This window comes from Vipera berus (genome assembly GCF_964194415.1).
Source record: "Vipera berus genome assembly, chromosome: 3".
Lineage (NCBI taxonomy): Eukaryota > Metazoa > Chordata > Lepidosauria > Squamata > Viperidae > Vipera > Vipera berus.
Genome location: NC_138204.1, coordinates 133,539,154 through 133,567,113, shown reverse-complemented (window position 1 = coordinate 133,567,113; position 27,960 = coordinate 133,539,154). Strand labels below are relative to the sequence as shown.

Here is a 27,960-nt window from a genome sequence, read left to right as displayed (position 1 = left end):
CGTAACAGAGTGAGTGCCTGTTACTCGTCCCAGCTTCTGCCAACCTAGCAGTTCAAAAGCACGTAAAAATACAAGTAGAAAAATAGGGACCACTACAGTGGGAAGGTAACAGCGTTCCGTGTGCCTTTGGTGTCTAGTCATGCCGGCCACATGACCATGGAGACGTCCTCGGACAAGTGCTGGCTCTTCGGCTTTGAAACAGAGATGAGCACCGGCCCCTAGAGTTGGAAACGACTAGCACGCATGTGCGGGGGAACCTTTACCCTTTAAAAGGCAGAAGATTTATATCAGCGGTCCCCAATATTTATGGCTTGGCAGCCCAGGAGGCAACCGGGCCACGTGAGCAATGGGCTGGCATGCACACATGCCCTCAGCTCAACTTGCGTGAGTGGCAGATTGGCACATCCGCATGCACACAGCTCGATGCGCAAGTTGAACTGTGCACATGTGCATGCTGGCCTGCTGCTTGCGGGACCTGGTTCCAAATAGGCCGCAGCCCAGTAGTGGGCCACGACCCAGGGGTTGGGGACCCCTGATTTATAAGATCTGAAGAGAAAACAGAATATTGCTTTAATCTTCTATATCAGGGGAAGGCAATCTCGGCTCTTTTATGACTCATGGACTTCAACTCCCAGAATTCCTGAGCCAGCTTGACTGGCTCAGGAATTCTGGGAGTTGAAGTCCACAAGTCATAAAAGAGATGAGGTTGCCTACCCCTGTTCTATATACTAACCTTTATGCTCCTACATTAGGGCCCCTCTGTGAGGTTGATGAACTCTGTAGCTCCTCTGTGAGGTAGTTTGTAAATTTTGATAATAAATAAATAAATTAATGTTCCTACCCCTTCTTTTAGATTCTTTTATATTCTTGGGGTGTTTTTTTGCATATACCTTGTTTTTTAATATATTGTAGCTTTTAATTTTAGACTCCATTTCTACTTTTTAATTGGCTATAACCCATTCTCTTTATGCTGGTATATGACAATAATAAAAATGTAACAATTTGAGATATATATCTGTATCTATGTATATCTCTATAGCTCTCTCTTGCTCTCTATTATGTGTTTGTGTGTGTGAGTGTGTTTGTGTATACACATATACATACACACACACTCATACACACACACACATACCTAGCCTGGTAACGAAAGATTTTGAAACCAATCCACAAGCTTGGAGAAGGAACCTTCATTAAATAAATATAAGAGCCTTGATATCTCATGGTATTTATTTGGAAGTGATAGTGAGGCTCAATAAAATTCATCAGAAATAAAATCCAAATAAAAGATAAAATATTACAAGAATCAGTGAACCCTGCAGTTGTTGAACATATTCAGCTAACTGTGATATTCAAACCTACCACAAAATAGTATTGTGCACCATTGCACTCATTTCTCATGCTAGTAAAGTTATGCTTAAAATCCTACAAGCTAGACTCCAGCAGTATGTGGATCGAGAACTACCAGAAGTACAGGCAGGATTTCGAAGAGGCAGAGGAACTAGAGATCAAATAGCCAACATACGCTGGATCATGGAGAAAGCTAGAGAGTTCCAGAAAAACATCTACTTCTGCTTCATTGACTATGCTAAAGCCTTTGATTGTGTGGATCATAACAAACTGTGGCAAGTTCTTAAAGAGATGGGAGTACCAGAACATCTTATTTGTCTCTTGAGAAACCTATATGCGGGCCAAGAAGCAACAGTGAGAACTGGACACGGAACCACTGATTGGTTCCAAATTGGGAAAGGAGTCCGGCAAGGCTGTATACTGTCGCCTTGCCTATTTAACTTATATGCAGAGCACATCATGAGAAAGGCAGGGCTAGATGAATCAAAAGTTGGAATTAAGATTGCTGGAAGAAATATCAACAACCTAAGATATGCAGATGATACCACTCTAATGGCAGAAAGTGAAGAGGAACTGAAGAGTCTCTTGTTGCGAGTGAAGAAGGAGAGTGCAAAAGTTGGGTTGAAACTAAACATTAAGAAAACCAAGATCATGGCATCCGGCCCTCTCAATTCCTGGCAAATAGATGGGGAAGAAATGGAGGTAGTGACAGATTTTATTTTCCTGGGCTCCAAGATCACTGCAGATGGGGACTGTAGTCAAGAAATTAAAAGACGCTTGCTCCTCGGGAGGAAAGCCATGGCAAATCTAGACAGCATAGTAAAAAGCAGAGACATCACCCTGTCAACAAAAGTGCGTATAGTCAAGGCTATGGTCTTCCCAGTTGCAATGTATGGCAGTGAAAGTTGGACCATAAGAAAGGCTGAGCGCAAAAGAATTGAGGCCTTTGAACTCTGGTGCTGGAGAAGACTCCTGCGAGTCCCTTGGACTGCAAGGCGATCAAACCGGTCAGTCCTAGAGGAGATCAACCCTGACTGCTCTTTAGAAGTCCAGATCCTGAAGCTAAAACTCAAATACTTTGGCCACCTAATGAGGAGGAAGGACTCACTGGAGAAGAGCCTAATGCTGGGAAAGATTGAGGGCAATAGAAGAAGGGGACGACAGAGAATGAGGTGGCTGGATGGAGTCACTGAAGCAGTAGGCGTGAGCTTAAATGGACTCCAGAAGATGGTAGAGGACAGGAAAGCCTGGAGGAACATTGTCCATAGGGTCGCGATGGGTCGGACACGACTTCGCAACTAACAACAACATGTTTTCAAAACAGCTGTTCAAGATACCTATCTAGCTATATTTATGTAAATTGCATCTTTCATCTAAGAATCTCAAGAATCAATACTTGTTTTACCCTGACCATAATCTCATGAAGTACATAAGGGAAAGCAATAGTTAACTGTTATGCACTAAACGTAAACTTGGTCATCCCTGGTCCCAGTCTGACCATAATTTCAAAGCTACATAATTTTACACAGATCTGAAAATACTGTTTTCCAATGGGCTTTTGATGTTTGATATTTAGCGCTACTTTTGCTTATAGTTGACACATCATATGAGTTTAATTTGTCTATTGGGTTTCCTTCATTAATGGAAGGAATTGCAGTCAAAACTCATAAACTAAGAAATTATATTGGTAGAAATAAAGAACCAAGAGGCAAGCCTTTGCAAACTCAGAATTATTAAGACAAGATAAACCCTAGCAAGCATGGACAACATTTTTGGTCTGGATACTTCATATCCTTTTTCTGTTCCATTGACAGGAAGTGAATATTGTGATCCTGGAGGGCAGATGAAGTAAGTTGGGACTTGCTTTTTTCCCCCACTTTGGAAGCATTAGGGGTTTGAGCAATAAACCTTGATTTTTCCCTTGTGTCCTCCAAAATAATAAAACACCCATTTTATTCCCTATTTAGTCCCCCAATGAAAATAAAAGATGCCCTGTCCATTCTGATTCAAGTGTGAGGGCCTCTGGTAGCTATAAATAGGCTGACAGGGGAGTTACCTAGAAGAAAGTTTTAAAGCAATAATAACTTTTTGTGTGTCTTGAGGGGGATAAATATAAATGATGGTAATAGTTACCCACCTCTTCAGGTTTGTGACAGGGAAATGGATTGAAGTTTTTCCTTGGTATTCTTTATACTTGGGCAACTAGAAGGATTTATAGTAGCAACTCTTGGGCACATTTGAAATTTGTTTACATGTGTTTTGCCTAATTGACGGCTTTTTTTCTGAAATGAACACATTTAGCATTCTCTCTACTGTATATGATACTCAAAATCCTTTACAATTGGGGATACAGTAGTTAACAATGTAAGCTGTCCAACTTATACTATAAATTGCCTAATAACATTTAATATGCTTAATTTTATAATACACCTCTGCAAATTTATGGTGTGAGGTGACATAATCCTTTGCTGTTGAACATTCATTAACAGGTTCTTTGGGCGGTAAAAATCACTGAGACAGAAATGATAAATGACATCCCTGCCAGTGTCTAAGAAATTCACATAAAGGAGTGGAAATGTCTGCCTGTAATAAATTTCTAGTGTTTCATAAACTCAAAAACTCTGCCCTAAGAGAAGGGTCAAACAACAGTGTATTGAACTGAGCATAGCATCTCTTCAGAGATTTCATGGAGCCTTCCAGCTGTATCACTTGGGAAAGAAACACAGTTGAGTTTTCTGATCTGAGAAAAATTATTGGAGAGAAGAGAACCAGAATTGGGTTTTTAAATATTGTTCATTCTAAAACTTCTGCTTGCCAAATGAAGATACAGTGAGAATTCAATATAGGAGCAATTGACACATAATAAGCAAATAACAGATTTGTTAAAAGATCAGTATACAGCCTAAGTTGAATGTGATGGACGTAAGTAAGGGGAGCATGTTTCCTTCCTGAACACTTTTTGTTTCCTTTATAAAAATTCCCATCCCAAGAAAAAATACTCAACTGTGCTGAAATAAGTGAAAGAAGATGGAAGAATAGAACAAGCCAGATTCATTTAACGAATAAATGATTCACTTAATAATCATGGTGACTCACTTAACCACTGTGGCAAAAAAGGTGATAAAATTGGGTGTGATTCACTTAATGACTGCCTTGCTTAGTGCTGGAAGTCCCAGCTGTGGTCATAAGTTGAGGATTACTGTATTACTATGCTGTCTATAGTTCATGATTCTGGCAACATATTCCTCTGCACAATTTGAATGAAATATCCTCACCCCATTCCACTAAGAGTGAGTTGAATTGGCTAAGCAAAACATAGGTTTTTAGGAAAGAAGAGTACAGGTGGGAGGTCTGAATAATGAATCTCCAAACAGAAACTTGTACAGCTTGTTCTTTCATCCCCTCCCAGTGATATTCATTGCACTCCAACTCAATTCAGCTACTAAGAATAGAGCGTGGACCTCTTTTATTGCTGAATCTGGTGTTGCTCACTGATTTATATGGTTTCTGTGGAGACCGGCAGCCATCCATTTACAGCAGTTATTAACCTGATTACATAAGAAAGCAGAGTTTTGAGATCCCCCTCTTTTCAGATTGTTTCAAGCTGTATTAAAGAGTTGATGGCCTCTATCAGTATGAGGGTTCACTTCCTTCTTTCTCTGTGGCAATTTGAATCCATTGCTGCTGCTTTCCACATTTGAATGGACACTTTGCTCTCACCTTCATGATCTTTTAATGAAATGATCGTTGGTTGCTGGCATAAGTGATATCTCTGCTCTCAGAACAATTGACTCTTGGCTTCTCCATCAGAAAAGCACCTATTAATCCTTGCTTTGCATGCACAGGACTCTTAAATACTTGCTTTCCCCTAGCTTGGTTAAGCAATGTGGAGGCTAAAGCCACATCAGATGTTACTTTGCTTACAGGCTGTCCCACTACCTGTAAGTATACTTTACTGCCTACCCTCATGTATAATGCCCGAGACCATTATAAAGAACAGACTGCTAACATACAAATCAACTTAATCAAGTTGTGTTCTGTGATTCATTCTGTGGCTCAAAGATAGGCATATTTGCTTGCACTTTTACTCCTGCACTGTCTCTATAAACTGAAAAGAAAAATACATTCTTCCATTAAAAATACACAATATAAGAAGGTGGCGTCCAAATACCAAAGGCAGTTGTGGTTTAAAATTCTTTGAAGAGATCTACATAGGCCCCAAAAACCAATATACAGTATGTGGATGCACAGATGACTATTTGAAGAATAACTTCTGTCTGTATTGATGTCAGTAAACACTTTACTCCAGATAATTTTATCTACTTTACTCCAGATAATTTGAAATGTGAAATAATTTAACTAGAGAAATTTGATTGGTCATTTAGTTTTGGTTTGGGGGGAGGTAATCTAAGCATCCCTTTCCAGTGATTTCCCCTATAGCTGTATTGTTTCTTCATGCATAGGGAGAACTAAACAGAACGAGTCACTGAATTAAGAATATTTTCCTGTAGAGAGGGGAAAAACAATGCCACAATAGAATATTGGAGGAGGAAATAGCACCCTGTCTTACTTCTACCAGACCTACTAGGTTAGTAATTTTTGTGTGTCCTACAGAGAGAAAGATAGGATGTATGTCACCCAAATAAATAAACATCTATACTTTGCAAAACCGTCCTTGCTGATAGTAATATTGTCAAATAAATATCATTAATAGTAGCAGGAAATTTGGAAGGGCCATCAAAATTCAGCTGGATGAGAGGAGTTTCATTTCATGGTAAGAATTAGGATATTGATGACATACATTGGCATTTTAATTCATCTGCAATAAAATGTCATGTTGACATTGAGCCTTGGTGGAGCAGTGGGGTAATGCCTCAAGTAACACCAGCTGCCTGCAATTAGTGCAGGTTCTCATCCCACCAGGCTCAAGGTTGACTCAGCCTTCCATCCTTCCGAGGTAGGTAAAATGAGGACCCAGATTGTTGGGGGCAATTAAGCTGACTTTGTAATAATGCCGCTTGGGGGGGGCAAAAGCCCTAATAAGCAGGCATATACATAGAATGAAGGCTACTGCTAAGCACATTGGTTTGTGCTTAAATTGTAAGCCGCCCTGAGTCTTCGGAGAAGGGCGGGATATAAATGGGATTAAAAAATAAAAAAATAAAAAAATAATTCAGGGAGTTTCTTCTCTACTAATCTTGGAATCTAAAGAATGAAAAGAAGATTTCCACTAACAGTGGCATTATTATTATTATTATTATTATTATTATTATTATTATTATTATTATTATTATTATTATTATTATTATTATTATTATTATATAATGTGAGAATATAGTTCAGCAGTTAGGCATATACTTGGTCTTCAGAAAGTTCAGTTTGTTGTCTCCAGTGAATAGAGAATCCTGGCACAGATGGTATGGAGAACCTCCGCTCAGTTTCTGGAATGCAACTACCAGTCAAAGTAAACCCTGCTCAACTAAATGGACGAAAGACAGTTAGATTCCTGTGGCTCTTTCTAGCTTTCAATGATAGAATGTATGTTGATTTTCAGCTGTAAAAACTGAGAGGTGGTTTGTCTGGCTTTAAAAAAAAAAGAGCTGGATCAATTCATGGTGATGTGAATGCCTCTGAAGGCCATCTGCTGGGAGACTGCTGGGCTTCCTTGAGTCGTTGAATGGACTCTGTGAGAACAAGTTGCTGAACTAGATCGGCCAAACATCTCATCTAGCAGGGCACTGCATATGTTCTTGTGTTTATGAATAATACACTAGAAACCAACTAATGATTATATTGTCTTGATAATGCAAATGGAACTAATTTTTCATTACTTAGAGAAATATTGCAAAACCTCTGATGGCTGAGAATCTGGTATGTGTTCCATATTGAAGAGAGAAGTAGGGATGCAGCCTCTCTTATCTCCACCTCTTTCTTGAATGTGTTTTTGGCTCTTCTGTTCTTAACTGATAAAAAGCAAAATAGATTGGCAGATCATATGAGTTCTGCTATCTGCAGAGGTACAATACGTTATACTTTAGTTTATTTTGTCTGTCTGTCTGCCTGTCTGCCATCTATCTATCTATCTATCTATCTATCTATCTATCTATCTATCTATCTATCTATCTATCTATCTATATCCATCCATCTAAATATATGTGCAGTGTTATGCTGCAACACATTAGCTATCTTTACCCCACCTTTCCTGAATATATGATGTCCTAAAAATTGGCCAGTAAACAGTGGAGGGGAAAACATAGCTGCATATCAAATGTCTTGTTCAGTCCCATGAATCATTTCCAAGTGTTAGAATAAACAAATATGTTGAAAAATAATCCATAAGTAATGCAGTATGAATATTCTGTGAACAAAAAGCGAAAACACAAGAAGGAGGATCATGTTGACAACCTTTGCCAGAAGTCACTTAATTTGCTTCTCAGCACTTGGGCCCCTTTGTTTCTTGTGCTTGGATATTGCCTGTCTTTTATAAACATAACTGATCACTCACACTCATTTTCATGCTTTTAAAGCTCCAATTCAAAATATCTTACACATACACTTAGACATATTCCAACTATTTTCTCAAGCTGTCTCAATGTACTTCGGTAGCTGTGAAGCAGAATCAGATACCAAAGCAAATACTAGCTCTTTTTTCTGTTTTTCTAGACCTCTCTTATTAAAAAAAAATTGCTTGGTCCTAGAAAATCGAATTCATCAGAAATTCCATGGTGTGGGGTATTTGGGGGGACAGGAAGGGGTATTGCTTACATTCTTAATTCATGCCCTCATTTCCTTTGAATTTCTGTATCTACTATATAAATATAGCCTGTGGAATTTGGAAACTGGTTTGGGAAAGTTCTTGAGGCTGCAATGGAAAAGGAATCTAGCTTGCTTCTAAAGGACTTTTTCTATATTTTTTTTCCTGCACATCTGAAATAGTGGTGGTAGACCTTTTGTGAATCCATTCACAAAATAGAGGGATCAGTTCTACGATTATTTCACAGGAAATTATTTGGATACAGCTGTTGATTTGCCAGATATCTCCCATTTACTTCCCAACATGTGTCAGAATTCTTACTAAGTTTGACCATGGATTATGATATGAGGAAATATCTTGGATGAACTGATGTAATACGCAATGCGTGGACACAGATTTTCACTGTAGGAACATTATCAACCTTGATTGGATCATTAACCAACTGATCAGCATGCTATTTGCATTTTTATTATAATCACCGGCTAAATGGGTCCTCAAGGAGAAGGCATTCATAAAAATAATTTAGCGTAATTTTCATGATCTGATTCTGTTGCACAGCCTGCAATACCATTTACAGTCTCCCTTCAAGTCATACAACTGCATGGACATGAGGAAAGAAATGTATTGTATTGGCAAAGAGAAGAAAATTTAGTGAAAGGAGCAAAAAAAAATGTTACTGGAAGTAAGAAAGTACTGACTCAGCACGTACATTTTGCATCTTCAGATATTCTTTCTTCTGTGGAGAGAAGATATTAGAATTTCCAATGCAAGATAGTAGGTACAGAGTTCCAGCTCAAATCTCTTAGTACAGTGATGGCGAACTTTTTTGAGACTGAGTGCCCAAACTGCAACCCAAAACCCACTTATGTATCTTCGGGTGCCGGGTTCGTGTGGCCCATTGGGTGGGTGTGGCCAATTGGGTGGGTGTGACCCATTGGGTGGGCATGGCTGCAGTGGTAACGGTAGACTGGGTGGGACTAAAAAGTTCAATCAATCAATTCCAACTTTGTGAGATCTTTTTTTTTTCTCGTGAGAAGTTGACATTGATTGATTGATTGAACCTTTTTACTTTTGCACATGGTGGCGGAGGCCTAAAGTGAAAAGGTTTTATAAAACCCAGCTGAAAGCCTAGGACTGGGGCGACAGCACGCGTGCCCACAGAGAAGGCTCTGCATGCCATCTGTGGCACGTGTGCCATAGGTTTGCCACCACGGTCTTAGTAGATTATCATTGATGCAAACTATGTTAAGGAGTACCACTGAAAGAATGGGCTACTGCCCTGCCAACTTGTGCATTTTACTAGTATCAGGTTGGATTCTTCAATTCTTGATTTTATTTTTTGCCTCCTGACTTTCAGGTGCTGTTTCAGAACATTAGTATTTTTAAACAATTATATGCTATCTTTACTGTACATAGGCAAGAAATTAGTTTGATTTATATAGGGATCTATACAATTTGATCTGTACAGTGATTTAGCCAGAGGGAAGTATCTTCTTGCAATTTCATACAGGAGCTTATCTAGTCTTAATTCTCTTTTATATCTACATTTTGGAATGCTGATGCAGTCTCTCACCAGAAGACATGCTAGATAGCCAGAAACTGAAGTTGGCCTGAATTTCTCTCCCTGCATCCTTGTTTAAAGCTAATCCCTTCTTTTGTTGAGTATAAAGCCACAATGAATCATCTTAGACTGCCATATGGCCTGAGATCAAAGTCTTGTTAGTAACTTTAGGATTTCTGCTTGTTAAGTAAGTGGGATTAGAAGCTGCTTGGAAACCTGGGTGGGTTTCAAGATTACACATTGGACGTCTTTCCTGTAGTCTGATTAATAGATTAACAAAAGCAGGCTGCTTGAGGAATGATGTGATTATTTTTTTCAGGCAGAAGTTTTTAGGTTTGTTTGTTAGTTGTTTTTGCTTTGAATGCTTACTAAAAATGTGGAAAATCATGTAGAATACCAAAGGGAAAATATAGGACAATGGAAAAAAAAGGGGAAGCGAACAAGATTGAACTTATATTTAAATCAGATAATTTGTGAACTTCCAAGAATGGATCCTCTGCACACAGCTAGCAGTTTGCCAAATAAATGATTAACAATTTCTGGGTTTTTCACGCAGAAGGTGCCATGTTTATTCCTGGGAACACTAGAAAATTTCCCTATCTGAAACCCTGAAAAATTGCTGCAAGGTAGTAATGAATTAAATGGACCAATGATCCCATTTGTCATAAAGCTATGTCCTATGACTGCTTTACCCCAACATATGTTTATCCCTTTGGGGGTAAAATAATAGGGCTGTGCAAAGTTTTGAATAGGTGTCTTGCTTTGAAAACATTTGCAGACCAACATGGTCCCTTTGTTTCTAAAAAAAAAAAAAATGCTTTGCTATGATTTGAACTGCTTTAGAATCCCTCTCAGTCTGCTTTCAACACTGCAAGAGAAGGCAGCCCAAAGCCCACTCTTTCATGGAGTTGTCCAGGCTATGATAGTTTCACATATTGCTTGTCTTATTTCAACCACCAATAAGCAGTTGAGATGAATTAGTGATGCCCCTAAAGGCTATGATATTTATTTCCTCACCCTCAGTCTGATGAGTAACTCAGAGAGGGTCCTGTGTTAAGAAGGGATCTGTTTTCTGCGGGCCTCCTCCCATAGGAAGAAAATAAACAGCATATAAGGACCAAGCTACCTTCTTTGGGAGACACTATGGGAAATAATTGAGATAAATTTTCTTCCCTATTGCTGACTATAATGGACGTTCTGAAACTTGAGCTGGCTGTGAACAAGTAGTGTATATTGGAGGTGGTGGCCCTTTGAGAGCTATATGCAATGAAATTTCATTTTGATGTATACCAATTGGTGTACATTCAAAGTGACAATAAAGTTGTTGTTGTTGTTGTTGTTGTTGTAATGCTTCTAGGCTGAGTTGCTTTGGCAGCTGCCTGATAAAAATATCCAATATCCCAGGCAGGGCAGCTGTAATGAATGAGGTGGTCACTTCTGAAATCACACAACCTACAAGCATTCCAGCCAGCATTGAAGTGAATGGCTGAGATGAGCCTTCTTGTCAAGATAATGATTTAGAAGATAACCAGCTTGTATAATGTGAGATGAATGATGCAATGTTAGGAATACAGGAGTCGGTATCAATTTAAGAGCTTGAGTATAAAAGGGAAGGGCTTGCTGGAGTCTTTCTTGTCAGTTTCCTGCTGTAATTGCTGTGAATTGTAGTTTGCTGAATGATCACGTGTATCTATCTTGTTTCTAGTGTATATTTGTAGATAGTGTAATATAAGCCACTGTTTACTGTATTTACTTCTGAGTTATCTCAGCACAATAAGACTGGGCATGCTCTGACACTTCTCCTACAACACTAGTCCTAAGTGATTTGAGGCCCCATGAATCCCTTTCTTGAGGCAGATCATCTGGCCTTTTCTTGAATCAAGTCATCTCTATCGCTGACATCACTCCAGCAAAGGAAAAAACTATGTCATTTTGCATAGGCATACAAAGAAGGAGATTAACTGATCCAATCTGAGTTGGTCACCGGGACCAGAGATTTAGTTTTCCCAGCTTTTGGACTCATGCTGAAGCCCATCCTCAGGGAACTTCTCTCTACCAGAATGCATTCTGGTAGAGAGAAGTTCCCTGAGGATGGGCTCCAGCACGAGTCTGAAATCTCAGAAGATTAAACCTCTGATCTTGGTGACGGGGGCTACCACAAAGAAGAGGGAGTCAAGCTATTCTCCAAAGCACCTGAAAGCAGGACAAGAAGCAACGGATGGAAACTAGTCAAGGAGAGAAGCAACCTAGAACTAAGGAGAAACTTCCTGACAGTTAGAACAATTAACCAGTGGAACAACCTGCCTCCAGAAGTGGTGAATGCTCCAACACTGGAAGTTTTTAAGAAGAGACTGGACAGCCATTTGCCTGAAATGGTATAAGGTTTCCTGCCTGAGCAGGGGGTTGGACTAGATGACCTCCAAGGTCCCTTCCAACTTTATTATTATTATTATTATTATTATTATTATTATTATTATTATTATTATTATTATCGACCTAGAGTGGACCTGCAACATTATCCTGGGACACGTATATTTGCCTTCATTTGTGAGATTAATTGAACCTCCCACGGGAATGCTCCTGGTTTATTTATTCACAAAATGTATGTTTTGCTTGGGCACCATCTTATTTGCCTGGTAGGCTGCTTTCAGCTGGATGCTTGTATTAAAGCTGCTTGCAATTTTGTTTCCTTCCCAAGGCCACATAATAATTGCCCCAGAGTTTCTCCCTTTCCTGGTTATTTTATATAAAGGTAAAGGTAAAGGTTCCCCCGCACATGCATGCTAGTCGTTTCCGACTCTAGGGGCCGGTGCTCATCTCCGTTTCAAAGCCGAAGAGCCATTGCTTGTCCGAGGACGTCTCCGTGGTCATGTGGCCGGCATGACTAGACGCCAAAGGCGCACAGAACGCTGTTACCTTCCCACTGCAGTGGTCCCTATTTTTCTACTTGCATTTTTACGTGCTCCATTTCCCATTCAGTTTCAGCTTGCCTCCTTTTAGCATTATGTGCTGGCTCTTTCCACAGGGACATCAACACACGTATTACTCAGAATGCAGACTGTGGGATTTAATTGCTCTATGCAACTTAGTCTTGCAAAACTAATCTGGATTTTGCCAGATTAACCTGTTTACATTAATATCTAAAGCCCTGTGGAATTGAATGGCAACATTTCTGCTTGCACTTTTAACTAGGTCTCTTTGTTCCAGATGGCTTCTGATGAAATTAGAAATTATCTTCTGTACACAATAACAGAAGCATGACAATTGGTGGTGTTTTCTCTCTTTTGATAGTTATTAATTAATATATTCCATGTGAAGTGAGTTCAGGAAGGAATGAAAAGAAACCTCATCATCTGCGAATTTAAACATTGGGCTTTCAAACGATGCAGCAGAGTGCATATTAATCAATGTATCTGTTATTATTTTAGGTGCTTTGTGGATATAATGGAATCTTCAGGTGCAGGGGCAATATGCTCCTGAATATGACTTGCTAAGAGTCAGAAACAAAAGACTAATGTCTTTTTCCTTGTGTGTTTGCATTCTAAGGGTACGTAGGAGGCTACACTAATGTTTGAACAAATGGAACAATAAAAACAATTCAAAGAAGAAAGGAAGGGCATACATAGTGACAATGAGTTTATTATGTAGGCATAGATGTAGGGTTATGTAATTCTAACAGGATGAATAATTCATTTTTATCTGTTTTATTTTATTGGTCCTGTATATTTCAAAATGATCTGATTCTATTCAGAATGCTTAGATGAGATAGAATTTGGAAAAAAAAAATAACACAAAAAGCTTCATATTATCAGTTAAGATTCCTGGAACTCAGAACACTTCTACACACAGAACTTGGAAGTGGCAGAAATCAGAAGACAGATTGTGAGTGGGGAAGGAAGGTGCTTGCAATGATGGAGAAGAGATGGAGCAAGCCACATCTTTTTCATATTCAGTTTTTCTACTCTGCTCTTTGAGAAAGCTTTTTAGCTCTAACTTAACTCCCCACTGCACAATAAGTACCTGCTTACTGGCTGAATATGCTTATACAGGCATAGTTCATATTGGGATTTTTGCCACCTGTTGTACATTTAATGTTGTAGTCTATTCTCATGGTCTTAGTTGCAATGGTGATCAGTACAACAGTGGAAGACTTGAAGGACCAGACTAGGAACAGATTTTAATGCAGCAAATCTATATAGTCATTAAGAGTCAGCACCAACCTGACGGGACATAATCAGTCAATCTCTGCTCTTTATACATTTTGAATAAGACATGAATCTAATCTAATTTTGTTTTTCAGAGCCAACACTTGTTCTGTCTGTTCACCTGTTCACTGAACCTTTAAAACATTGGTTGTCTACTGTAGTGGATTTGGAGACATGTTTTGTAAGCTTCATAAGCTTCATAATTGTTGTGGGATACAAACACATAGTAGTCTAGGGTTATAAAAGATTTACCATGTTTTATTACATGGAGCCATGGTGGTGCAATGGTTAGAATGCAGTATCGCAGGCTAATTCTGCCAACTGCCAACAGTTCAATCCTGACTGGCTCAAGAGTGACTCAGCCTTTCAACCTTCCGAGGTTGGTAAAATGAGGACCCAGATTGTTGGGGGCAATATGCTGACTCTGTAAACTGCTAAGAGAGAGCTGTAAAGCACTAGGAAGTGGTATATAAGTCTAAGTGCTATTGCTATTTTAGAACCCCCTGATAATGGAGGAGAAGACAACTAACTGGATCCAAGAGGGTGAGACCTCAAGCATTCTCCAAAATAAAAACAAAATCCCTTTTATGTTTCATTCCCTTTTCTAGAAAAGTCAGGTAATAGAGGAATAGCTAACGAATGAAGGACCATCATAAATCATTATGAAGCAAAACAATTATTTGATATGTCAGAAATGGAAGTACCTGTAACTGATAAAAAAAATATCTCAGCTGTTTTCTTTCTGGTTTGTTTAAATTTTGAAAGCAGTATTTTTATTTCTTTTTGATCACTAAGAATAACATCAGATATCAAGTGTATTTGTCTGAGGTTTCAACAAATGTATCTGTTTATTTTAGTAAATACATATTGTGGTTTAGTTATACTACAACACAGGAAGCAAATATGGAACTTAAGAAGATGCAAAATAAAGTGCATAGAGAGAAGGCCTATTTCCTTTTGTTACTGAGTACATGGCTATGAATTACAGAAAGACAGATTCCAACTGGTAAAAAAAAATTCTAAGAGTACAGGAAGTTAGGAAATGGAACCAAATACCCAGATTGTGGTCATTCTCCCCTTTCATTGCATGTATCCATGCTAGACATTTGGGATCTTTTCATTTGGATTCCTAGATTAATACAGAGATGAATCTCAGTTGCCTCAATCCCTTTCCTACTGTGTGCTTCTATGATTTTGTGAAGATGAAGAAGAATTTCATCTAGTTAAATGCAATTTACGCCCAGTATATGTATGTAGGACTTCACAGTTTGGTTTCTTGAACTACATACAGGCAATCCTTGCTTAATGAACACAATTTGGAATTGACAACTTCATCACTAAGTGAAGTGATAATAGAGTGAGTCACCATATGACCACAAGGGCTCATGACCTCATTTCTGCCACAGGCATAAAGTGTCCATTAAGTGAGACATTGCATGACTGCAACTTGCGATTTTACAATGGATTTTACTTCTCTATTGACCCTGCTATGGAGCACACAAATGTGATGGTGACCGCAGGACACTGCAATGGTTTTAAACACTCAGTAGTTGTGAAGTGTCTGAATCTTGATCACATGATTGCAGGAACTCTGCAACAATTGTGAGTACAAGAATCATAAAGGTCATAATTTTTTCCCCCACCACCATCATAACTTTGAACAACAGCTAAACAGGTAGAAGCTGGGACGAGTAACAGGCGCTCACTCTGTTACGCGGCACTCAGGATTTGACCCGCCAAACTGCCGACCATCTGATCGACAAGCTCAGCATCCTAACACACTGAGCCACCATGTCCCTTTTTGTTGCACACTAAGCCACATCTTTAGACTGTATTTTGCTTGTTTATTTATGTTGTTCATTTATTTATGTTGTTTATTTATGTTGTTCAGTAGGATAGGCAGACAGCATTGTTTCATAATATTAAAATTGTAATTACAGAATATAACCTGTTCCAAGTAAACCTCCCTTTTGCAATTGACTGATGATTTTGTCAGTGCCAATGGTGTTCAGTTGGTGTTCCAGATGTTTAGAATCTAATCTAATTTTGTTTTTCAGAGCCAACACTTGTTCTGTCTGTTCACCTGTTCACTGAACCTTTAAAACATTGGTTGTCTACTGTAGTGGATTTGGAGACATGTTTTGTAAGCTTCATAAGCTTCATAATTGTTGTGGGATACAAACACATAGTAGTCTAGGGTTATAAAAGATTTACCATGTTTTATTACATGGAGCCATGGTGGTGCAATGGTTAGAATGCAGTATCGCAGGCTAATTCTGCCAACTGCCAACAGTTCAATCCTGACTGGCTCAAGAGTGACTCAGCCTTTCAACCTTCCGAGGTTGGTAAAATGAGGACCCAGATTGTTGGGGGCAATATGCTGACTCTGTAAACTGCTAAGAGAGAGCTGTAAAGCACTATGAAGTGGTATATAAGTCTAAGTGCTATTGCTATTTTAGAACCCCCTGATAATGGAGGAGAAGACAACTAACTGGATCCAAGAGGGTGAGACCTCAAGCATTCTCCAAAATAAAAACAAAATCCCTTTTATGTTTCATTCCCTTTTCTAGAAAAGTCAGGTAATAGAGGAATAGCTAACAAATGAAGGGCCATCATAAATCATTATGAAGCAAAACAATTATTTGATATGTCAGAAATGGAAGTACCTGTAACTGATAAAAAAAATATCTCAGCTGTTTTCTTTCTGGTTTGTTTAAATTTTGAAAGCAGTATTTTTATTTCTTTTTGATCACTAAGAATAACATCAGATATCAAGTGTATTTGTCTGAGGTTTCAACAAATGTATCTGTTTATTTTAGTAAATACATATTGTGGTTTAGTTATACTACAACACAGGAAGCAAATATGGAACTTAAGAAGATGCAAAATAAAGTGCATAGAGAGAAGGCCTATTTCCTTTTGTTACTGAGTACATGGCTATGAATTACAGAAAGACAGATTCCAACTGGTAAAAAAAATTCTAAGAGTACAGGAAGTTAGGAAATGGAACCAAATACCCAGATTGTGGTCATTCTCCCCTTTCATTGCATGTATCCATGCTAGACATTTGGGATCTTTTCATTTGGATTCCTAGATTAATACAGAGATGAATCTCAGTTGCCTCAATCCCTTTCCTACTGTGTGCTTCTATGATTTTGTGAAGATGAAGAAGAATTTCATCTAGTTAAATGCAATTTACGCCCAGTATATGTATGTAGGACTTTACAGTTTGGTTTCTTGAACTACATACAGGCAATCCTTGCTTAATGAACACAATTTGGAATTGACAACTTCATCACTAAGTGAAGTGATAATTAAGTGAGTCACCATATGACCACAAGGGCTCATGACCTCATTTCTGCCACAGGCATAAAGTGTCCATTAAGTGAGACATTGCATGACTGCAACTTGCGATTTTACAATGGATTTTACTTCTCTATTGACCCTGCTATGGAGCACACAAATGTGATGGTGACCGCAGGACACAGCAATGGTTTTAAACACTCAGTAGTTGTCAAGTGTCTGAATCTTGATCACATGATTGCAGGAACTCTGCAACAATTGTGAGTACAAGAATCATAAAGGTCATAATTTTTTCCCCCACCACCATCATAACTTTGAACAACAGCTAAACAGGTAGAAGCTGGGACGAGTAACAGGCGCTCACTCTGTTACGCGGCACTCAGGATTTGACCCGCCAAACTGCCGACCATCTGATCGACAAGCTCAGCATCCTAACACACTGAGCCACCATGTCCCTTTTTGTTGCACACTAAGCCACATCTTTAGACTGTATTTTGCTTGTTTATGTTGTTCATTTATTTATGTTGTTTATTTATGTTGTTCAGTAGGATAGGCAGACAGCATTGTTTCATAATATTAAAATTGTAATTACAGAATATAACCTGTTCCAAGTAAACCTGCCTTTTGCAATTGACTGATGATTTTGTCAGTGCCAATGGTGTTCAGTTGGTGTTCCAGATGTTTAGAATCTAATCTAATTTTGTTTTTCAGAGCCAACACTTGTTCTGTCTGTTCACCTGTTCACTGAACCTTTAAAACATTGGTTGTCTACTGTAGTGGATTTGGAGACATGTTTTGTAAGCTTCATAAGCTTCATAATTGTTGTGGGATACAAACACATAGTAGTCTAGGGTTATAAAAGATTTACCATGTTTTATTACATGGAGCCATGGTGGTGCAATGGTTAGAATGCAGTATCGCAGGCTAATTCTGCCAACTGCCAACAGTTCAATCCTGACTGGCTCAAGAGTGACTCAGCCTTTCAACCTTCCGAGGTTGGTAAAATGAGGACCCAGATTGTTGGGGGCAATATGCTGACTCTGTAAACTGCTAAGAGAGAGCTGTAAAGCACTATGAAGTGGTATATAAGTCTAAGTGCTATTGCTATTTTAGAACCCCCTGATAATGGAGGAGAAGACAACTAACTGGATCCAAGAGGGTGAGACCTCAAGCATTCTCCAAAATAAAAACAAAATCCCTTTTATGTTTCATTCCCTTTTGTAGAAAAGTCAGGTAATAGAGGAATAGCTAACGAATGAAGGACCATCATAAATCATTATGAAGCAAAACAATTATTTGATATGTCAGAAATGGAAGTACCTGTAACTGATAAAAAAAAATATCTCAGCTGTTTTCTTTCTGGTTTGTTTAAATTTTGAAAGCAGTATTTTTATTTCTTTTTGATCACTAAGAATAACATCAGATATCAAGTGTATTTGTCTGAGGTTTCAACAAATGTATCTGTTTATTTTAGTAAATACATATTGTGGTTTAGTTATACTACAACACAGGAAGCAAATATGGAACTTAAGAAGATGCAAAATAAAGTGCATAGAGAGAAGGCCTATTTCCTTTTGTTACTGAGTACATGGCTATGAATTACAGAAAGACAGATTCCAACTGGTAAAAAAAATTCTAAGAGTACAGGAAGTTAGGAAATGGAACCAAATACCCAGATTGTGGTCATTCTCCCCTTTCATTGCATGTATCCATGCTAGACATTTGGGATCTTTTCATTTGGATTCCTAGATTAATACAGAGATGAATCTCGGTTGCCTCAATCCCTTTCCTACTGTGTGCTTCTATGATTTTGTGAAGATGAAGAAGAATTTCATCTAGTTAAATGCAATTTATGCCCAGTATATGTATGTAGGACTTCACAGTTTGGTTTCTTGAACTACATACAGGCAATCCTTGCTTAATGAACACAATTTGGAATTGACAACTTCATCACTAAGTGAAGTGATAATAGAGTGAGTCACCATATGACCACAAGGGCTCATGATCTCATTTCTGCCACAGGCATAAAGTGTCCATTAAGTGAGACATTGCATGACTGCAACTTGCGATTTTACAATGGATTTTACTTCTCTATTGACCCTGCTATGGAGCACACAAATGTGATGGTGACCGCAGGACACTGCAATGGTTTTAAACACTCAGTAGTTGTGAAGTGTCTGAATCTTGATCACATGATTGCAGGAACTCTGCAACAATTGTGAGTACAAGAATCATAAAGGTCATAATTTTTTCCCCCACCACCATCATAACTTTGAACAACAGCTAAACAGGTAGAAGCTGGGACGAGTAACAGGCGCTCACTCTGTTACGCGGCACTCAGGATTTGACCCGCCAAACTGCCGACCATCTGATCGACAAGCTCAGCATCCTAACACACTGAGCCACCGCGTCCCTTTTTGTTGCACACTAAGCTACATCTTTAGACTGTATTTTGCTTGTTTATTTATGTTGTTCAGTAGGATAGGCAGACAGCATTGTTTCATAATATTAAAATTGTACTTACAGAATATAACCTGTTCCAAGTAAACCTGCCTTTTGCAATTGACTGATGATTTTGTCAGTGCCAATGGTGTTCAGTTGGTGTTCCAGATGTTTTAGGATTGCAAGTGGCATTCCCTGCAGATATTCCATTGCACCATTGTTACTACTTTGTCATGCCATTATTTGTAATCAGTCTGTTTGATCTTCTTGCAGCAGCTAACTTGGTGATCCTCTGTTTCTGCAGTTTCTTTGCAGAGATGACATATGGTGTCTATTGCTGTCTTCTCAGTTTAGGATTTATAAACATTTGTTCTTAAGGTCTGGACTTGTGCAACCAGAATTATCCCCTCTGGCTCTTTCTTCAACTTTCCATCTCTTAGCCATTGCCAAGTCTTGTTGTTGCTTTGCCTCCTGGTTCCTTTATGCACTGCGTACATAATAATTTGCCTTGCTTTGTCTCTTTTCTATTCTTCATTTTGTTTTTCTTACAGGCCACTTTAAACTTTTCAGTATTCAGTAAACTTCCATGCTGTACTAGCTTCAGTGTATCTTCTTCACAATCCTTCAGATATTATTTCAACACTCCTTTTTCACATGTTCCTATCCAGAGCTTTTAGTTCTGCTTGAGTCCAGTCCCCTAGTCCAGCTGTGTCTCTAATGACTGGAATTTCCCAGGTATTAATTGCCTTGATGGTACTTCCTCCAATGAGTTTGGACTTTTAAGATCTTCATTTTCATTATGTATTAATTACTAACTTTCTAGATTTTGGTGTGCTTGATGTTGATGTTTGATTAGGAGTTGCCCAGAGTTTGTTAAAAGATGGGAAGCTATCTAAATGTTTTAAATCAGGGATCTCCAAACTTGGCAACTTTAAGACTTGTGGACTTCAACCCCCAGAATTCCTCACTCCATTTACGGGGTTGAAATCCAAATGTCTTAAAGTTGCCAAGCTTGGAGACCCCTGTTTTGAAGGAATGAATGAGCAAATGAATATTGTCAATGTGAAGGATATCGAAGTATATATAGTGATCTTCTTCATCCAGACTCTTGATATTGCTTCCATAGATATTTTGATTCTTTTAGTTTTCATTATTTTTCCCATGTTCATGTAAAGGGTGCACAAATGTCCAGTTCAAATTCATATACAGACAGTGTTGAATAGTGATTCCAGATGATACGTTTCCATTTAGTTTTAGATCATCCACATAAAAAACATGCGATAACCTGGCAGATGTTTTTGATATTTGATAGCTATGGCTTGGATTTCTCTGATTGTGTTATTCTATGTCTATTGACCTAGGTATATAATTTTATGTAATACATTCTACCTCCTCTGCTTTAATGAAATAACAGCAGAAATTTAGGTACCCCATTTCTGATACATTAGAACAGGTTTGTGCTGATTAGTCATAGTCAAATGTAGGGCTTTTTTTCTCATAGAACACTCAGAACGGAGTTCTGGAACCTTTTTTTGATGGATTTTTTCAACTTTTGTACAAGCTGTGCTACTCCCTCTATTGGCTTTCAAAAGCCAATAGGAATTGCTGCTGAGCGCACCAAAAGACTTAGCCAGCAAACGTTGCACATGCAAGTTGTCTGCAACACAGGCGAGTTGGCAGGAACTTTGGACCACTCCCTGCTGCTCAACTACACCATCTCCTAGTTGTAAGAAAGAGAGGACCAGGAGTGGGAGGTGGGGAGCAGCACTTAATTCTGCCCTGCCAAAAAAGTGGAGTCCATGTGCACTCCTGCCTCGTGTTCACTTGTGTCAGCCACTGGCACTGAAGCACGGAAAACATGTGCACGCCTGCCTCGTGCTCACCTCATGTCAGTCAAGCTGACCACAAGTCAGAAGGAGAAAATGAAGTGGCAAAGAAAGCCCCTGCTCAAATAACTCGCAATTGTTAAGTCCACCCTGCCCTCTGTGAGACCCTTAGCTCAATGGAGAGGCTAGGTCTGGTGGACACAATTTCCCTCTCCACCTCTTTTTAACAGTAGTCCTGAAGATACCTAGAGGAGATGGGAGCAGCAACATCACGGTGCTGTGGGAGCCACAGGGCCCAATGTATATGGCAAGGCTGTGCGGGGTGGGCGGCAGGGCAGAGGCGGTGCTGTGGGACAGCTGTGGGTGCTGGGTGCTGAGGTGGCACAGATGGGGCACAGCAGGCAGCTGACCTTCCATGGGCCAGGCCAGCTGGTGGCCTACCCGGTGCTGGACCTGCACCACCACCGCCTTGCCCTGTGTACCTACGTGGCCACCCTGGAGCTCCTGGCCTGCAGCGCCTGCTGCTGCCTCAGCCCACCCTTCCGCTGCCCCGCACCGGCATCTGGTTCAGTGATGCAAGCTTTGCACCATCAGTGTGCATTGTGGGAGATACACCACCTCGCACAGATTGGCCCTGAACTCCTGCACTGATTTAACCTGGTTTGACCACATCATTCCGTGTAGCCTGGAGGGGCTGGGGTCACCTCCCTCAGCCAGGAACTGTGTCTCATGGCTACTATTTTAGTGGTTATCTGGATTCTTTGTACATCTATCTGAAGTGATAATCTTAAGCATTTTTTTCATAAATTACTTAAGGACATGCAACTATATTTTCTCATATTTATCTAATATTACTTTTGCATCTACTTTTTTGAATCCATTTTCTTTCTGTCATTAATTCCCCAAGAATAAGAAATGTAAATTGTAAGCTCCTCATAGCACAGTTCTATATCATTGTTAAAATACATGGGGTAATTATGGACATGTTCATTCATATTCATAAATAGATTGAATTGTAACACTTTCCCCCTCTCCTAAGCCTGTTCTCTTGTGTGTATAATTTGAACGTAGCCAGGCATTTTTTATCAGCAGTTGTAAAGAAATAGAAACAAAATGTTCAACTTATGTATTAATAACAATTCCTTTGCAATTCATTATCTTGTCAGTAACATGACTCCATCAATTAAACACATATACGTTGAAGGTAGCATATGCACTTGTATTAGACATCTATTATCTCCCACTGCTAGTCCTTCCAAAAGGAACTCAATATATGTCATACTATATATGCAAAAGTTGTCTCCTCTATTAAAGTGCAACACATCATTTTCCAAGTAGACAAAAAATAATAATATTCCATCTTTACTATACCCACCTGCAGTATATAAACATGGGGGAGCTATCCCACAATTTTTCACCCCTATGGCAGCCTACTATGCTGTCTTCATGATAAATTTGATAAAACAGAACTTAGTGTTCTAAGTTCATCATGAACTAACTCTGATGAAAATAACTATTTTGGCAGGGATGAATTAATAGGATGCATTTTGGGTTATAGGAGCATCTCATTCACTTGAACCAATGTGATCGTATCTTTAAAATGGTATGTACAAGCCATCAGTAATGTGGTTGCTAATGTAGGTAGGTCCGGCTTATAGCTGTTTTATTTAAGGACATGCTCACAAGAAATTCAAGTTTATTTGGTGAATGCCTGAAAGATGCATTACTTCATCTAAGCTAAAAACAGAAATAAAAACTAAAGGCAATTATGAATTAAACTTGGCTCAAATCTCAAAGATTTGCCGGATGAGAATTGGACAAAACTTTGGAATTTACTATGAACATTTGCCTTAAATACAATAAATTAAATTTATGTTAAGAATTAAATATATAATTTTTAATTATATAAATAAATATATAAATAAAATTATATAAATAAAACATTAACAAGATGAGAGTTCCAGCACCTTTTTTTTTAGAAAAAAAGCACTGGTCAAATGTAAAAGAGGATCTGTAACTAATAACTATCAATATTATTTTATGCTCAGGGTATACTACATATTCTCAAATCTGATTGCCTCCAAATCTGATCACAATTGGAATTTTAAAAAGACAAATATGTATATATGTAGAAATAATTACAATCAACTTACAATCATTGTAATGAAAATAATTATGATTTTATTTTACATTTTAGCCATTAATGAACCTAGCCTGATGTTTGTTTGTTTTTAAAAACAACAACAACATCTGGTAATTGATGTTGACAGTTGTTATGGATTAATTGGTAATATTTATGTTGTTATTTTTGATATACAGATAGTCTTTGACTTACAATGATAATTGGGATTAGAATCTCAATTGTTTAGCAAAATGTTCATTAAGCGAAATGCAATATGACTGTTTCACTCAATGACTGCAATCCTGGCACTCTTGGTTCCAGATTAAGCAAAGTGAAAAAAATGCCTGCTGAAAAATTTCAGCTTTGCATTCCCCAACAATTTCTGCCTATAACAGGTTCTTGAGAAGGATTCAATAGGTGGACAAAAATGCCAAATCTGCCTGACTATGTAACCACCAATAATAAAATAAAATCAGTTGCTTTTCTGAGTTAATTTTTTGTGTTTACAAATTCAAACACAAAAATTATAATTTGCTATAGCAACAATTTATCAAAGAAAAGAACAGAGGTGCCTGAGGCACTTTATTTCAGATAAACTATAAAAAAAATGCATCTGAATTCTCATGTTACTTATACCATTATTTTCAGCTGACCTTTAAATAAAACTATATAGGATTTCTGTAACAGCTCCTTGGAAAAATTCACCATATAACTCAGTCAATTAAAGATGCAGTCATGTGCCCATTTATCTAGGAGTAATTCCACCTGAACTAAATGAGAAGAGACATATATAAGATTATACTGAAAATAAATCTGAATATATGCAAGCTATGGTATGACCCACATCTTTCATGACATTTTTATTTTTCACTTCTGTTGTAGTTTACCTTTGGAATGCACACTTTATTATGCATTATAAAATGTATCTCACCTGACTTATCTGTACTTATAAAATAGAATCCTTTCCTTATGACAATTTGGCTTCAATTTAGCCTCCCTCCTTCTCACATAAGCTGTATAAAGAGCACCTACAGGACCAAACGAATAATGCCTTCACCCTTGACGTGAACTTTCCTAGCCTTCCCATAATTCCAGCTTTATAGGTCTACCTGCAGAATGGAATTAATAACTAAAAATGGATTTCAATTATTGGTTGACATAACTAATAACTTGCCACAGGATGACACTCTTTCAGCATATGGTCAGTTATTAGTTGATCAATATGTGTGGGATACTGGATGAATTGCTGCAGTGTGGGTATTGTTCCAAGTCATTGTGGATCTTGGGACTAAAACCACACCAGGATAGAACTCAAATTCTGGATATAGAAAATCAAATTGAATTTAATTGAATCCACTCTGAAATTAACTAGGGAACCAGCTGATAAGTATCTTGGTCAACCTGAGTGCCTAATCATCCTCATGCTCTTACATCTTACATCTTTCCCTTGGCAGTTCTAAAATCTGACCTTGAAGTGTGGAAGAGTTGAATTGATGGCTCCTGTTCTTCTCTACTATGACTCTGACAAATATTTTTATAACAGGTTGATAGCTACATTTATTAATTATTTCCTGTGTAATCAGGTGAATATTGTGTTATTTTTTTGTCTGACAGGTTTATTATACACATTACTTTTCAATGGTTGTTGGAAAATTCACCTACAGTTAATAGGATAATAATTTTTCCTATTTTAGTTAGCAATCTAAAGGCAGGTAGTATAAGTCATAAAGGCAGTTGCTTTGATATTTTTAAAAGCGTTTCTATATTCCTCCCGTCTCTAAATGTAAACTGTCATGTTTTAGCTGTTATAGTTTATTTGTTTTATTGTCATTTGTCATAATGAGGAAATAAAGTGGACTGAAAAATAAGCATTAAAATATTAGGGCAATTTCTGTGGCAGCCACTAGCAAATGTATCATTTGGCTAAATATCAGATTTAAAATGCATTTGTCTTATTTTTTTCCCCATTTACATCACATTTATATCCCAAGCTGCCCCCATTTCTGTTATTATAGCTTCATTTTATAAGAGCAAATAATGATTTTTTTAATTGTAACCCTACAATATATCAATGGATTAATACTTTGCTCACTGAATTGTGGCCAGTGCTTTTCAGACATTAAGGCAAACAGTGCAAGTTCTGCATTGTAGTAATAAGTTTATTAAAGGAGGAGCTTGTTAAAAGATAATTAGTGTAAGGCATTGCTATGTTACAATTCATCTAACGGGAAAAAAATCAATTTTATTTAGGAGAATGAGTTTGAAGCTGCATGCTGTTACCTTACATTATAAAATATCTCACTTGTTAAGCCTTCTCAATATATTAGAACTGTTTACACAAACAGATACAGAGATTTGCATTCTCCTGATTCTTCAAATCATATATCTCGATTAAGATAAGAATCAGTGTCCCAATTCATTACTTTTTCAACTAAACTCAAGTAGCTTGCTTAATAGAGAGTTAAAATATTAAAATATTTACAAGGTATTCATTTAAATATTAGAATATTTAAATGCTCTATTAAACAAGCTGCTTGAGTTTAGTTGAAAAAGCAATGAATTAGGATGCTGCTTCGTTAGAATATTATTACTATTCTATTATTACCGGTATTTAAAATGTTTAGAATATCTTAAATGCTTTAAAGGCACTTATTTGAAATAATGAGATAATTCCCTGTTGTTTTTTACCAAGTTTTTTCTTGTTCTTTTTCTGGGAGAGGATAGAAATTTTAAATGTAATATGGAAATGTGTTGCTTTGCTCCCTTATTTTATTTTATCCTTTCTCCCCACATTGGAAGTAATAATTAATCCTGCCAAGCAGCCTGTTTCCACTGTATTTCTGATTGAGATTAATTAAGGGATCATATCGGATGATTTGGTTTCATTCTATTTAAAACAAGCAAACAAAAGGTTATCTTTTCCATTAAGCAGTCATGTATATGGCATAAATATGTATTTTAGTGCACCTTTGGACATAGTTCTAGCAGAATGAATATTTTATTACATGTATATCTGTGTTTTACAGCTGCACTCCAATTCCGACAAAGGTGATGGATCAGTCAAATACATTCTTACTGGCGAAGGGGCTGGGACTATCTTTATTATTGATGACACGACAGGAGACATCCATTCAACCAAAAGCCTAGATCGAGAAAAGAAGACACACTATGTGCTACATGCCCAAGCTATTGACAGATGGACAAACAAACCACTTGAGCCTGAATCTGAGTTTATTATCAAAGTACAAGATATCAATGACAATGCACCCAAATTTACAGATGGACCATATATCGTTACTGTGCCAGAGATGTCTGATATGGGTAAGAAGAAGAATCAGAAATAGCATTGATATACTGTTGGTTTGACATTTGGTAGGGGATTTGCTTTGTTTTCTTGAGATACTAGGGTGTATGACTTAGATTATTTTAGCTGTGTCACCAGTAAATTTGAAAAAAAAGAAAGAGTTAACTCCCCTTCCTCTTCACTGATTTCACTAGACTGCTGGATGTTTTTTTTTCTCCTAATAAGACTGTAGTATATTATTACAGCTGCATAATAACATTTAAGCAGGTCGTTTTCTTCAGATCTTATCAGCATGCTGGAAAATAACATGATTCCTCAGCTTTTAGTATTTTAATATTTTCCTTAGTCTCTGACATTTGATCGAAAAGGAACATAGGTTGTAGGGCTAGAAAATCCTCTCTAACTTTGGAAAGAAGTTTCTGATTTGGGAAACTGATCAAGTCCTTATCAGTTAAATAGCAATACTGATTGAAGGAATGCCTGAAGGTTTACAAGTTTTCTAACCCTGAACTAGACTGATAATCTATCCGGGTACAAAACACCTTCCTGTTTTCCATCTACTATGCTGAAAGCTAGAGGTTGGAAAAGGAAATCAGTATAGAGGCAAGGGGATCCATGGGAAGTTGACAGCATAAAAAAAGGCAGGCGTGTGACGAGGGGTGACACGATCGCAGTGTTCCAATTTCTAAGGGGCTGCCACAAAGAAGAGGGGGTCAAGCTATTCTCCAGAGCACCTGAAGGCAGGACAAGAAGCAATGGATGGAAACTAATCAAGGAAAGAACCAACCTAGAACTAAGAAGAAAATTGCTGACAATTAGAAGAATTAATCAGTGGTTTGCATGGAAAAGTCTCCAAGTCGATCCCTGCTATTAACATGGGGGCCCAGGAAATCTTCAGCACTAAAAACCTAGAAAAAACATGCTGAAATCCTTGATTGATTGATCAATTGATCGACTTCCATTGTTTTGCCACTTCTAGTGACCACAGTGAGTTTTTTTTCATGACAATCTATCCTTAATGTGGCCTTTCAACTTTTCCAACAGTGCAAATATATCTAGCTATCTTGTTGCTGGTCATGCTCTTCTCTTTCACCTT

General features: G+C 38.0%; 1 protein-coding gene across 2 annotated transcripts in view; it reads left to right on the top strand.

The window, feature by feature from the left end:
- The window catches only part of CDH18 (cadherin 18), a gene marked incomplete at its 5' end in the record, with an annotated part of 209,102 nt that overhangs the window by 41,839 nt on the left and 139,303 nt on the right, over window positions 1-27,960 (top strand). For both annotated transcript variants that reach the window (XM_081323254.1, XM_081323253.1), the window contains one exon: window positions 26,587-26,881. In XM_081323254.1, the coding sequence (XP_081179380.1) occupies window positions 26,587-26,881 (295 nt within the window). The remainder of the gene's footprint in view (window positions 1-26,586; window positions 26,882-27,960) is intronic.